Source organism: Pantherophis guttatus, chromosome 2, assembly GCF_059756535.1.
Source record: "Pantherophis guttatus breed Tessera chromosome 2, ASM5975653v1, whole genome shotgun sequence".
Classification (NCBI taxonomy): domain Eukaryota; kingdom Metazoa; phylum Chordata; class Lepidosauria; order Squamata; family Colubridae; genus Pantherophis; species Pantherophis guttatus.
This window is the reverse complement of record NC_142064.1, coordinates 32496424-32511436: the sequence shown is the minus strand read 5'-3', so window position 1 is coordinate 32511436 and position 15013 is coordinate 32496424. Positions and strand designations below refer to the sequence as shown.

The window sequence follows — 15013 nt, the reverse complement described above, 5'->3', positions numbered from 1 at the left end:
ATGTTGTCTAGATTTGCCATAGCTTTCCTCCCCAGGAGTAAGCGTCTTTTAATTTCTTGGCTACAGTCCCCATCTGCAGTGATCTTGGAGCCCAGGAAAATAAAATTTGTCACTACCTCCATTTCTTCCACATCCATTTGTCAGGAATTGAGAGGACCAGATGCCATGATCTTAGTTTTCTTAATGTTGAGTTTCAAGCGAACTTTTCCACTCTCCTTCTTCACCCACATCAAGAGGCTCTTTAGTTCCTCTTCGCTTTCTGCCATTAGAGTGGTATCATCTGCATATCTGAGGTTGATATTTCTCCTAGCAATCTTAATTCCAACTTTTGATTCATCTAGCCCTGCCTTTCTGATGATGTGCTCTGCATAAAAGTTAAATAGGCAGGGTGACAGTATACAGCCTTGCCGGACTCCTTTCCCAATTTTGAACCAATCAGTGGTTCCATGTCCAGTTCTCATTGTTGCTTCTTGACCTGCATATAGGTTTCTCAAGAGACAAATAAGATTTCTGGTACTCCCATCTCTTTAAGAATTTGCCACAATTTGTTGTGATCCACACAATCAAAGGCTTTAGCATAGTCAATGAAGCAGAAATAGATATTTTTCTGGAACTCCCTAGCTTTCTTCATGATCCAGCGTATGTTGGCAATTTGATCTCTAGTTCCTCTGCCTCTTCGAAATCCTGCCTGTACTTCTGGTAGTTCTCGATCCACATACTGCTGGAGCCTAGCTTGTAGGATTTTAATCTTGTGGCATTGTTGAGTTTTCCAAATATGCTCGCAAATTGAGTGTAGCACTTTTACTGCATCGTCTTTTAAGATTTTGAATAGCTCAGCTGGAATACTGTCCCTTCCACTAGCTTTGTTGTTACTCAGATTTCCTAAGGCACATTTGAATTCTCATTCTAGGATGTCTGGCTCGAAGTCAGTGACCACCCCATCCTGGTTATCAGGGATGTTAAGCTCATTCTTGTATAGTTCTTGTGTAACTTTGCCACCTCTTCTTAATCTCTTCTGCCTATGATAGGTCCTTGCCGTTTTGGTCCTTTATCATGCCCATCTTTGCATGAAACATTCCCTTCATATCTCCAATTTTCTTGAAGAGATCTCTGGTCTTCCCTATTCTATTGTTTTCTTCTATTTCTTTGCACTGTTCATTTAAGAAGGCATACTTATCTCTTCTAGATATTCTCTGGAATTCTGTATTCAATTGGGTGTATCTTTCTCTTTCTCCCTTGCCTTTCACTTCCCTTCTTTCCTCAGCTATTTGCAAAGCTTCCTCAGACAGCCATTTTGCTTTCTTGCATTTCTTTTTCTTTGGGATGGTTTTAGTTGCTACTTCTTGTACAACGTTGTGAACCTCTGTCCATAGTTCTTCAGGCACTCTGTCTATAAGATCTAATTCCTTAAATCTATTTGTCACCTCTACTGTATATTCATCAGGGATATGATTTAATTCATTTATTTTATTTCTATACCGCCCTTCTCCCGAAGGACTCATACCTGAGTTCATACCTGAGTGGCCTAGTGCTTTTCCCTACTTTCTTCAATTTAAGCCTAAATTGCTCATGATCTGAGCCACAGTCAGCTCCTGGTCTTGTTTTTACTGACTGTATAGATCTTCTCCATCTTTAGCTGGAGAGCACATAGTCAATCTGATTTCTGTGTTGACCATCTAGCGATGTCCATGTGTAGAGTCGTCTCTTGGGTTGTTGGAAAAGAGTGTTTGCTATGACCATCGTATTCTCTTGACAAAATTCTATCAGCCTGTGCCCTGCTTCACTTTGTACTCCAAGGCCAAACTTGCCTGTTATTCCAGTTATCTTTTGGCTTCCTACTTTAGCATTCCAATTCCCCATGATGATAAGGACATAATTTTTTGGTGTTAATTCTATAGGGTGCTGTAGGGCTTCATAGAACTGGTCAATTTCAGCACCAGTGGTTGGGGCATAGACTTGGATTACTGTGATATTGAATGGTTTGCCTTGGATTCGAACTGAGATCATTCTGTTATTTTGGGGATTGTATCCCAGTATTGCTTTTCCTACTCTTTTATTGATTATGAAGGCTACTCCATTTCTCCTGAGGGATTCTTGCCCGCAGTAGTATACCTGATGGTCATCTGAATTAAATACATCGATTCCTGTCCATTTTAGTTCACTGATTCCTAAGATGTTGATGTCCAGTCTTGTCATCTCTTGTTTGACCACGTCCAGCTTGCCTTGATTAATGGATCTTACATTCCAGATTCCTATGGAGAAAAAATCTTTACAGCATCGGACTTTCCTTTCACCACCAGATGCATCCACAGTTGAGCATCTTTTCGGCTTTGACCCAGTCACTTCACTCTTTCTGGTGCTACTAGTACTAGCTCTCTGCTCTTCCCCAGTAGCATATTGGACACCTTCCGACCTGAGGGGCTCATCTTCTGGGTCATATCTTTTTTCCTTTTGTTTTGTCAGAACTCTCTTCTAAGATCTGTCCATCTTGGATGGCCCTGCACAGCATAGCTCATAGCTTCATTGAGCTACGCAAGCCCCTTCGCCATGACAAGGCAGTAAGCCATGAAGGGGGCACCTACTGTACCGGTGTTTAACAGGTTTCTTCTCTAATCTCTCAGGATCAAAACCTCTCTTTCAAATGCTTTAATATGTAGGTGATCGTTTTATGCTATAAATTTAGATTTACAGTGAAATCAGAGTCCAGCATTGCTTTCTAGAGCTCAAAAGGAGTATTGAACTTTACCTGTCTTGGCATTCAGCTTGGCATCAAAGGAATTGTAAAAAAAAATGTGAGAACAAATCAAAATCTTTTTTAATAACCGCTTTTATAAAAGTATTAGAACACAATGGCATAAATTCACTACTACAGATATTTTCACTGGTTGGCATTTTCAGGGGAAATTTTTATCTTCTTGTAACAGAAGCAGGGAGATGTAGAAGGAACTCTGAAAAATCACTTAACAGGCAAAATTGACTACACAATCTCTCTTCTTCCATCCCGTCCACAAATCAAACACGAAATTAGACAACTATGCATCCTGAAATTTTTAAAAAAGTCAGCTAAAAATGTAGTAAAGATACATTTATTACCCATTTACTATGTATAAAATGTTTTTAAAAAGGATGCACTGTGTGCCAAATTATGAGGAGTACTAAAAGATAAATATTATATGTTTGTTTGGGAATGATTATGCAATGTTGAAGAATTACTTGAAATAAATCTTCACATCCAAGGGGAAAAATTAAGAAAGTAAAAATGCTACAAGAAAATTTAAAAATATAAATGATGTATAGATGATATAACTGGAGAAGTATTAAAATATAGATATTTGCTGGGTAACTGTTTAATTGCTGTTTAGCATTATCTGAAGACTGAATTTCTGATTGATAACTGGAAAATTGCCAAAATTATTCCCCTAAAAAAGGTTAAAGATAGGTATAGAGTAGTTTAGTAGTTTACCAAACACAAGATGGTGCTTGGTAAAATTCTGACTGAAAGGATATTAAAGGTATAAATGAGCAGTAACTGTGAAATACAACGCAATTTTACGCAGAGTAGGGAAAATGCATACTTAATTTTTCTTCTTCAAAAGGTCATATAAATGTGAAAAAGATCATTTATTTGTTGATTTAGATGGAAATTATGGAATATTTTGGTTAAGATTGGCATTGGCTGTTAGTTACTGAATATAGTAAGTATGGTATATGATGGAAATGAAGCAGGGGTGAAATCTACTTACCTTCCCTACCGGTTCGGAAGTGCGAACTCTGTGCGTGTGTGCATAACATGTGATTTTGGACCCTCTGCACATGCGCAAAGCCTTCTGCGCATGCGCAGAGGGTCGAAAATAGGTTACTTCCTGGTTAAAACCAGGAAGTAACAATGTCCGGGCAGGTGGGCAGAGCTCTGCGCTGCCACCACTACCCGTTCACTGAACAATGCGCCACTGCCACTACCGGTTCACCCGAACCAGTGCGAACTGGTATCATTTCACCCCTGAAATGAAGCATGTATGAGAATAAATGGAATGCATATGAATGGTTTCAACACTGAGAAAGAAAATAACATATGATGGGTTATTGGTTGTTTATGGATAAATGTCATCCTAGTAAAAATATATTGGTTGAAGAAGTAACTCTTGGTATGCTTTTGTATGCAGATGATGCCATATTGTTAGCTGCAAACCCAAAAGACATGCAAAGAATTTTATCCCAATCAAAAAGAATATCTGCCGCTCAGGTTTAACCTCTGGAGTTCTTGATGCTGGAAGTTGTTTGCTTGGAGACCATTAGCCAAGTAAGTAACATCATTAGTGCAAGCAAACAAGCAATCTCAAGAGAACACCAAGAACTCCACAGAGAATGTTGTGTAGGTATGATGCAATGCAAAGTATGGTTTTGAAAACTGATGCATTAAAAACCAACACAATTATATTCAACAGGTGAAAGTAACTCAACACCTGGAAAATATACATAAGCAACAAGAAATTGGAGAAAACAGCATGATCATCAAAGATAATTAAACAGCTGGAAAAACTTTTAACCATCATGTGATCTATTGTGAAGAACAAGTGTTTGTCAAAAGAAAAAAAAACACGGCTGCATTCCACTTTGTTATATGGAGATTAAGTTTGTCTATGTCAGGAGAGACATAAAAGTAGATTAAAGGTAGAGGGAATTGGATACTTAACTATGGTATATGCTAAAGCAAGGAGAGTGGGCCAAGAATGAATGTGTATTGAACACAAAAATAAGGAACCAGTATGGGGGGGAAAAATACATTGAGATAATTTGGACTAACTTTCAATGAAGATAAACCTGCAAAAATATATGAAAAAAGAGAAAAGTGGAGAAGAAACTAACAAAGTTGTGGTTGGATGAAATTAATGATAACCTGAAGGAGAGGTGAAAAGTGTAGACAACAAACCAGAATTCATGAAGTGTTGTATGGATATGTTGAAAGCCTGAAAGCTTTGCAAGATTACAAAAACATAGTGAATACGCTTGATATACACAACAGGTAGTCCTCAACTTACAACAGTTCATTCACTGACCATTCAATGACCTTCTCTCCCTCAGCCTTGTCCCACAGAAGCCTCCCCTATCCTATCCCCTTCTCTCCCTCAGTCTTGCCCCACAGAAACCTATCCTATCCTATCCCCTTCTCTCCCTCAGCCTTGCCCCACAGAAGCCTCCCCTATCCTATTCCCTGCTTGCAGCTGTGAAAGTAAAACTGAAATTCCTCTCCTCTGCTTGTGTTTTGCATTTGGATCAGATTTCTTTTCAGGTGAGGAGGGGGAGTAGAACTCCTTAGCATCAGAGGGTTGTTTGGAAAGGGAAACAGTATTTGCTGTGTGAGCAAGGAGACAGGAAGGAGCCTGGCCGTGGCTTAGCTCAACTGTTCTGTAGTAAAGCTGCTTGCTGCTGTGAAAGTAAAACTGAAACTGAAACTCCTCTCCTCTGCTTCTGTTTTGCATTTGGAACAGATTTCTTTTCAGGCAGGGAGGGAGAGTAGAACTCCTTAGCATTAGAGCCTGTTAATCATAATATAGGAAATACTAATGCTCTGATAGTCTTTTTGAAAAATCCTTTCTTAGTGAGCACCTAGAAGCCAAGAGGAACATACGTGGCAAATTTAAAATTTGTAGGCTTTACGATTCTAGAGATTTTGTGATGATACATGAGTGGTATTTCACTTTTATATAGATAGATAGATAGATAGATTCAAGCATATTTGCCTACACAAGCTTTTCTGATATTTCACCTTGTTTTCTATAAAGACATTTTAAAATAAAAGCATTTGGTAAAGCATTATTCTGTTTATAGGAATAAGTATATAGAATAGACATGGTTGACTGTAGAATAATACTAGAGCAGAACCAGTGAGGAGAAGGATGATGAGAGAGAAGTTATCATACACAATAAGGTCAATGACAGAGGATTAATTTGTGTTTTGCTGTAATATTAATCAGTAAGAACATGATGAGTCCAAAGGTACCGGTAGTTTATGTCTTATAACAGTTCGTTTAGTGACTATTCAAAGTTACAACGGCACTGAAAAAAAATGACTTAGGATCATTTTTCACACTTACAACCTTAGCAGTATCCCCTTGATTTCTGTGATCATGTGATCAAATTTCAAACAGTTGGCAACTATTTATGTCCATTGCTGTGTCCCAAGGTCATGTGATCCCCTTTTGTGACCTTCTGGCAATGGGGAAGCCAGATTCACTTAACAACTGGATTACTAACTTATCAACTGCAGTAATTCACTTAACCACTGAGGCAAGACAGGTTGTAAAATGGGGCTCATTTAACAAATGACTCACTTAGCAACATAAATTTTGGGTTCAGCTGTGTTGAAGACTACTTGTACTATGTTCCTGCAGTGGTCAAGCAAGTATTGGTAGAAATCCCTCAAACTTGAAAAGTGTATTCTAAAGGAAATGTACATGAGTATTTTTACAGTCATTTTTCTTACCAGTTAGCGCTCCTCCGAGACTTCCTCTTCTAAAAGGTCGTCCATCTTCACTGAGCTGCCTTTTAAATTTCAGTGATTTTCCAGGGCCAGAAGAAACTTCAGGATTACTGGATTTTCGAAATGGCATAGGTGGAGGAGACAATATACTATCAAGCTGGAAAAAAAGAGAAAGAGAGAATGATTGAGTATGGGTTATAGTTACTGTTAAGACAGTTTGAAAGTTAGTCATTAGATATTATGTCTTAAATTCAGGACATATCAGAACTGGCCGCAGCCCACCTCTGGATGTAGTCCAATTTAATATTTTTAAACAATTTGAATAAATAACAGAAGGATCACACTACTAGTATGACTTTAATTTTATCCTTGGTTTTATGTTTTGGTTATGTTCTTTATTGTAAATCATTGAGAGATTTCAATAGTCAAGCAGCTTAAATTTAACAAATAAAATAAAAATGATTTATGTTTTATGTATCTGCACGCCAGGCTAAGTCCAAAGACGATACAATAAATCAAAAGACTCCAATTCTATACATCTAATAGACAGAATCTTGCTGGAATAAAGCCATAACTTTCTAACCTATAGAGATATCTGGGAGATTTTAGGGCCTGGACATCTTCCTCCATTCCCCATCCAGCTTGGGACTGTGTAGTCTCTTAATTGAATTTGTCTCTGGAATCTACTGTCTCCTCCCTGGGAAACAATGGTGCTCTTGCAAAGACTCTCCCTCCAGTACCAAATGCAGACAAAATAGGAGTAATATACAAAATATACTAAATCAAATGTAAACACTGAGACCATCAACGCAGAGAAAAACAGGTAGAAGCCCAACAGAACATATCCATGAACACCAATCCACATACTTATATGTTGCAAAAAACTAAAATACTATTTTTATCATTTACAGACAACTATATTGTGGAGTTCAATTATTAGAACTGAAAGGAATACTTCATGGATATCATCATGGAATTTCATGTCCAGATTTCCATTTTAATAATACTGTTGGAAAAAGTAGAAAATCCACCAGGTGGCACTATACGATAATGAACAAAACAGCAACAATTTATTTACACTGATAGTGTAAATGTGTCAACAAGAATTTACTAAAGAAACTTATCGTATCTGAGAAGAATCTACCCTTTTTGAGCATTCTACTTAAAGTAAGATCTAATAAAGGGTGGAGGGGAGTCTTCTAAATTTGACAAAAATCCAGCTTCCTATTTCCATTCAGATTATTTTAAGAAATATACAGTGGTGCTTAAAATTTTGTGAATCCTTTTTAATTTTCTTTTTTTAAAAAAATAGGGTTCTCTTTACCTAGTTTTAGGACTTTTGAGAAAACAGATCATATTTTAGATCATATTTATGTAGATATGTGATCTGTTTTCCACAGAGAAGTCCTAAAACAAAATAAGAGAACCCAATTAAACTAGTTAGTAAAAACTACTATACTTGTTCACTTATTATGGAAAATGATCCAAAGCTAAGTATGCAAATATGGGAGATCCTGCCTTATTTAAAGAATTGGATTCTAGGTATTCACTATCAAAGCCTGATCTTTAGAAAATAGGTATGTGGATGTTTTATGGCTTGAAGAAAGGAAATTTCCAAAAACCTCCCCCCAAAAAAACCAGTTATGTCCCCAGGACATAATTCCATGTAACCTGGAAAAGGTTACAAAACTATTTCCAACAAATATGGATGCCACCAGTCCACTGTCAGGCAGATCGTGTACAAACAGAAACAACTCCACCCTACTCACCGTCATTCATGCCCTAGTCACTTCCTGTCTTGACTATTGCAATATGCTCTACATGGGGCTGCCTTTAGAGCATCTGGACGTTCCAGTTGGTGAAAAATGCAGTGGCCCGCATGGTTTTGTGCAGACCTCAGTGTGCACAAGTATCATCTCTCCTGCAGGAGCTGCATTGGTGGCTGATTTGCTTCTGGGTGCAAATATTAATTTATCAGATGATTATTTCTTTTATTTAGTTGTATTGTTTTATATATGAGGTTTTTATATTTCTGTAAGCCGTCTTGAATCGCCATGTGCGAATAAGCAGCAATATAAATTTCCTAAAATAAATAAATAATTACTCTCCACAGGAATTATTGACTAACCAAGATCCCACCAAGAGTAAAAAACCCCAGAGTAAAGTCATAAGAGCTAGAAGCCTCTGTAACAATGGTGAATGTCAATGTTTATGAGACCACTATATGGAGAACACTGAACAATAGTATGCATGGCAGGACTGCAAGGAGAAAGCAACGTTCACCAAAAGAAGACTGCTGCCCATCTACAGCTTGTAAAAGACCATGTGGATAAACCAGAAGGGTATTGGAAGAATGTTTTGTTGACAGATGAGACTAAAATAGAAGTTGTACTTGAATGAAAAATATTATGTTTGGAGAAAGGCAAACACTGCATTCCAGCATAAGACTCTTATCCCATCTGTAAAACATGGTAGTGACAATAACATGGTTTGTGCCCGACTTGCTGTCTCTGCACCAAGAAAGCTTGCCATCATGGGTGAAACTATGAATCCTGAACACGATCAGTAAATTCTACAGGAAAATGTCAGGGGGATCTGTCTGTGAATCAAAACTCAAGAGAAAGTGGGTCAGAACAAGACAACAAACCAAAATAGACAAATTGTACAACCAAAGAATGGTTAAAGCAGAAGAAAGTTAATGTATACGTCCTGGCCTTAATCTTATAGAAATGTTGTGGAAGGACCTGAAGAGGACAGTTCAAGCAAGAAAGACCACCAAATCCCTGTACTGAAGCTTTTCTGTAAGGAGAAATGGACTATAATTCCTTCAAGCTGATCTGTAGGACTGATCAACACTAATCAGAAATATTTAGTTGCAGTTATAGTTGCCCAAGGGGACATACTGAGATTAAAAGCAAAAATTCACATGCTTTTGCCACACATAAATATGTGGTTTTGGATCATTTTCTTCAATAAATGAACGAGCATGATGTCGTTGACTCATTTGTTAAATGTAGTTCTCTTTGTCTACTTTTAGAATGTGTGGAGAACAGATAATGTTTTAGGTTATATTTATGAAAAAATATTGAAAAATCAAAAAGGTCACAAACCTCTAAGCACCACTATACAAGCAAGATACAATTACAGCAGCTCTCCCGTAGCTGTTTCTGAAGCCATATGTTCTATTCTAGCCATCATAACAAGACTTAGCAGAACAATTTTCCATGAAGCCATTTTCTTTGTTCTTTTCCCAAATGAAAATGCCAGTCAGTTACATGTGTTGTTGTTTTTTTGCATTGAAACAAATTGTGAAAGAGAATAGCTATTATTTTGAATCTAACACCTATCCATTTCACTGTATAATCCTGAATTCCAGTTTTATGGAAGATGGTAAAATCTCTACTAATGTAACACCATCCAATTTTCTAATCTTACTCTTGCACGCTTGTACTTGTTTTATTCCTAAATAAACAAGGCCAAAATATTTTGCTCTTTCCTTAAATCCTATTCCCTCTCTCTCTCTCTCTCTCTCTCTCTCTCTCTCCTTCCCTCCCTCCCTCCCGCCCTCCCTATACACACATATATATGTATGTATTCCTATGCATGTGAGTACATGTTTGACAACTGAAAGCCTAAACCAGTAACAACAGAACAGCATGGATTTAACAAAACGTAACTACTTTTCTAGAAGTTTCTGAAGACAACTCCACAGCAAGTTCTACCAAACATTTCCTTTCTGACCTACCAGAATCATTTAGCAGCAAAGGAGTTATTAAGTCTGTGAACTAAGCCGTACCAAAAATGCAGTAGGACATGCATGACAGATTCAATTTCCCCCAAGAAGACATAATCAATCTTGCATTGGATCATGTTATTCTCTTCCAGAGTGAATGCAAAAACCACTGGAGCAAACTGGGAAGCAGTTAGGCAGAATTTTGATTGAGAGATTTGGGAAGTGGAAGTACAGCTTTATCTCAAGCAGGAAATGTGCACACCGTGTGTTTGCGTGTGTGTGTGTGTGTGTGTGTGTTTCGTTTTTTGCTCTTCAGTTGGATTGAGTAACGTACATATGGAAAAAATTGAGTTTTATTGCATGCTTGTTGAAGTTTATTGACTGTTTGTTCATTTCCTTCACAATAAACTTTCACCTAAATCAACTTTAGTTATGATATATTTTCCAGAAACATGGAAGTGATGATTGATTGCTAAAGGTGCTAACAGCAGCATATGAAGGAAGATTTTTTTTATAAAAAAAAGTACAGATATAACTATGAGATCCTTGAAAAGAGAAAGATTAGAAAATTTGAAGGAAAAAAAAACATGAAGAAATGCATAAACATGATGGATGAAAAGATGTTTGCAAAGATAAGCAGGAATAGGGATGGAACGACTTCTTCTCCAATGGATCTCCAGAGCACTGCAGATACGTAGTTGCAGAGATTTCCCCAATACAATCTGTGGAGATTTTAGAAGGACTCTACAAAGGCAAGGGAGCAATAGGTGACAGGGCTTGGGGGAAAGCATGTAGGACCCAACAGGGTGAGTAGCAGGCCCTAGGCCTGTGTTGACACCAAGGGGCAAGAAGTAGAGCATGGGGTGCCTCGAGGAGAGGGGAAATTTCAGGATGCTCGGGGCAGGGCCTATGCCGAGACTCCCATGGTCTCCCCCAGGGCCCCTTGAAGCAGTCCCTTCTCTGCTTAACAACTTCATCAGGAAGAGCAGAGGGGTTGTGAGGCAATCATGTGGTGATTCACTTAACAGCCATCATGATCTCCATGGTCGGTCAAGGACTTTTAATATTTTCATAAAATCACAATAAGAAAATTCGTAGTATCTCCTACAGAATTAGAAGCACAACTGCTACATTAACTGCACACGTAACTATATAAACTTTGAGTATCTCTTATAGTATCATTGAACCCATCTGCAAAGCACTATCTGACTATGTAACAGAGAAATATTTGTTAGAAAACTAAAGAGCTACATTCATAATTGTTGAAGTTGAGAAGAAGCCAATGAAAACATAAACTTTCATCTGAATTAAGAAAACTGAAAAAGTTAACTAAATGAATACACCCAATAAGGATGATACATCCACCTACATGTTTCTGGAAAATCTTTGATATAAAAGAATCTGTATTCATTTTGAGAACATCAAAAGCTGGAAAACAGAGCAATCATGTAGAAGGAAGAATTTTTAAATTAGCCTGTAGATTATAAGGGCTCAGTCCCACTTAGTTGAGAGTGTAATTTAGGACAATTTATGCATTATTCATGCTGCAATAAACTATTCTATTGGTTCACCTATTCTCACAACAGATATGGATTGATTCAAATCCATTTAATTCATGATTCAAGCCACAAAAGAAAGACTGGCTTAACTTTTAAATCAAGTTTCTCCAAGTCTTTAGAGGATCCCTTACTATAGTAGCAGTGTAAACATTAAATCATATTTAATTTAATATGCTATCTTTAAAAATCTCCATTTATACCAACTCCTTGCACCAGCCTGCAGTGCTCAGGGAAGCTCTACAATCTGCCAAGGCTTTTAAATTACAACTTGGTATCAAAGTGTAAGTGGTTTTTCTGTAGTGGCACTTTAGAATGATCTCAGAAAAAGGCTATTCCTGATCTACAATTGTACTGAAGAATCACAACTAATAGATTAGGACAGTGATGGTTGGCCTTTTCCGGACGGAGTGCCCAAAGCACGTGCATGCACAAATGCACGTGCACCCAGACCCCCAAAATGCAATGCGCACACAGGGCCCCGTGTATGCATCCCACCCCCTGTGCACCCCCTGCATGCACCCGCAGCCCCCAGCACCCCTTCGCACATGCGCGGCAAAAACCCAAGGAGTTGATCAGCCAGAAGCACGTGTGCATGCACAGCGGAGCTGAAATGGGGCAACAGCTCGCATGTCCACAGAGAGGGTGCTGCGTGCCACCTGTGGCACACGAGCCATAGGTTCGCTATCATGGGATTAGGAGGTACATCAGGGTATTTATTTGAGGGCTATTGTCAGGATGAGGAATAGTGGATGTAGTAGCTGCTATTGAGTTCCAGGAGGTTGATAGTGATAGGATAGCAGAATTAAAAAGGACTCCATGTAAGAAGGAGCTTTGCAAACTGAAAAGGGGCAAAAGAACTGAGAAACTCAATACATAATAGAAGTGATATGGCAATTACCTTTCCTCTGCCATCCATGATGACTGCAAGATTACAAGAAAAGAAAAGTAGGTGAGCAGAAGCTGCATCTCATTTACTTTGGCCAGAAAGTGATAGTGTTAGTAGTAAAAGGAAACCAGTCCATGAAGGAAAATGGTGGCCGGAGATTATCAAAACTGAGACCAGCCACAACACAGAAAAATTCAAAGAAGCAGTGCAAAATTGGAAGAAGTGGGGAGAACCTGGCCTATAGAATAACCAAGAGTTGACACAACTGAATGGTTGACATCATCATCATGTCAGCAGAAAGGAAAGATAACTGATTGCTTGGATCCCAAAGGTGCTTTTTTCAAAAGGCAACTTGGATGAGAAGAGAAACGTCTTCAAGGAAAAACAAAGAAAGTCCAGTTGCCATTTGAAAAAAGCACCTTTGAGACAACCATGATCTGAATGACTGAGAATCTCCATAGATGATTGCTTGGATCAATCCTTAACCAGTCTTTATTCAAATGTTGTGAATTCTGCAAGTTAGTGTCTCCTCTTCCCCAGCCCATGAACAGATATACACATCCTCCCCCAAAAAAGAACTCTACTTGACCCTTTTTTTGCAATGGGCAAACTCAAGTGGTGTCCTAAAAAAGACCTGGGAAGACTTGATGTGGGGCAGACAATGGGCAGCTTCTGGCACTTGAAGATCTATGCCCTGTGGATTGAACACTGTGCCATAGGGGTTGAAAACTGATCCATTGACCTATCTTTTAGGACATAGGCATTAGCACCCATTTCACATTATTTTCCACTTTATGGTGGAGAGCCTTGGTTTGTTGGTGTTGCATTGGGGACCAATGCAGAAGATTTACACAAAGCCTCAGGCAAGTTCTAGAGGGGAGGCGAAAGAGGTGTTGCTGTGATAGCTGGTGGTAGCTGTATATAATTTGATGACAGTATTTGTAGTGGATGTTTGGTGGTATGTGCAATGTGAGTGTGGGTGTGAGAAGTGGAAAGAATATGGGAGTGGGCAGGAGCATTTAAGAGGGAAATATATCACTATCTGGGAGTGGGCTGCATTTGGTATGTTGGGCTCACTGGTTGGGAGGGATCTTCCAGTCCCCAGATCTTTACTTTTCCGCCTCTATTGCGTCATCAGGGAATCGTCCGGCCGCCCTGTTTAGAATGACCCGCTCCCTGCTCCATCCGGGAGTGCGGGAGGATCCCCTGGAAGGCAGGGCGGAGGATTTCGGACAATACCTGTATGACAAAATCGCTCAGATCCGGGGGGATTTGGACTCTGACTGGGTAGATCAGGGCAGGGTGACGAGGAATAGTCTTGAGAATGTTATCTGGGAGGAGTTTGATGCTGTGACTCCCGATGATGTGGACAGGATTTTGGGGAGACTTAGTACGGCCACATGTTTACTGGACCCGTGTCCCTCCTGGTTGGTACTGGCTTCCCGGGAGGTTACACGAGGCTGGCTCCAGGGTGTTATCAACGCTTCGTTGAGTGAGGGTTACTTCCCCGCTGCCTTGAAAGAGGCGGTGGTGAGGCCTCTCCTCAAGAAGCCGTCCCTGGATCCGGCAATATTGGCCAACTATCATCCTGTCTCTTGTTGAGAGTGTGGTCGCGCGACAGTTTCCACAATTCCTGGAGGAAACATCTTATCTAGATCCGTTCCAGTCGGGTTTCAGGTCTGGGCACAGCACGGAAATGGCATTGGTCGCGTTGGTTGATGATCTCTGGAGGGCTCGGGACAGGGGTTGCTCCTTTGTTCTGGTCCTGTTAGACCTCTCAGCGGCTTTTGATACCATCGACCATGGTATCATGCTGCACCGGCTGGAAGAGTTGGGGGTGGGAGGCACCGTATTGCGGTGGTTCTCCTCCTTTCTCTCCGACCGGTCGCAGTTTGTGTTGGCAGGGGGGCAGAGGTCGACCTCGAGGCCTCTCATCTGTGGAGTGCCACAGGGATCGGTCCTCTCGCCCCTTCTGTTCAACATTTATGTGAAGCCACTGGGCGAGATCATCCGTGGCTTCGGGGTGAGATACCATCAGTACTGGCACCCAGCTGTACATCTCCACCCCAGGCCACCCCAACGATGCCCTTGAAGTGATGTCTCAGTGCCTGGAGGCTGTGCGGATCTGGATGGGGAGGAACAGGCTCAAGCTCAACCCTTCCAAGACTGAGTGGCTGTGGCTCCCGGCATCCCGATATAGTCAGTTGACTCCATCACTGACTATTGGGGGCGAGTCCTTGGCCCCCACAGAAGGGGCTTGCAATCTGGGAGTCCTCCTGGATATGCAGCTGTCCTTGAAGGAACATCTGACGGCTGTAACCAGGGGGACCTTTTATCAGGTTCGCCTGATTCGC

The 15013-nt window shown here is 40.0% G+C and overlaps 1 protein-coding gene across 4 annotated transcripts in view; it reads right to left on the bottom strand.

Annotated features, from left to right (window-relative positions):
- Nucleotides 1-15013, bottom strand: part of MAST4 (microtubule associated serine/threonine kinase family member 4) — a 199890-nt gene that overhangs the window by 169569 nt on the left and 15308 nt on the right. For all 4 annotated transcript variants that reach the window (XM_034441014.2, XM_034441015.2, XM_034441016.2 and 1 more), the window contains exon 2: nt 6485-6638. In XM_034441014.2, the coding sequence (XP_034296905.2) occupies nt 6485-6638 (154 nt within the window). The remainder of the gene's footprint in view (nt 1-6484; nt 6639-15013) is intronic.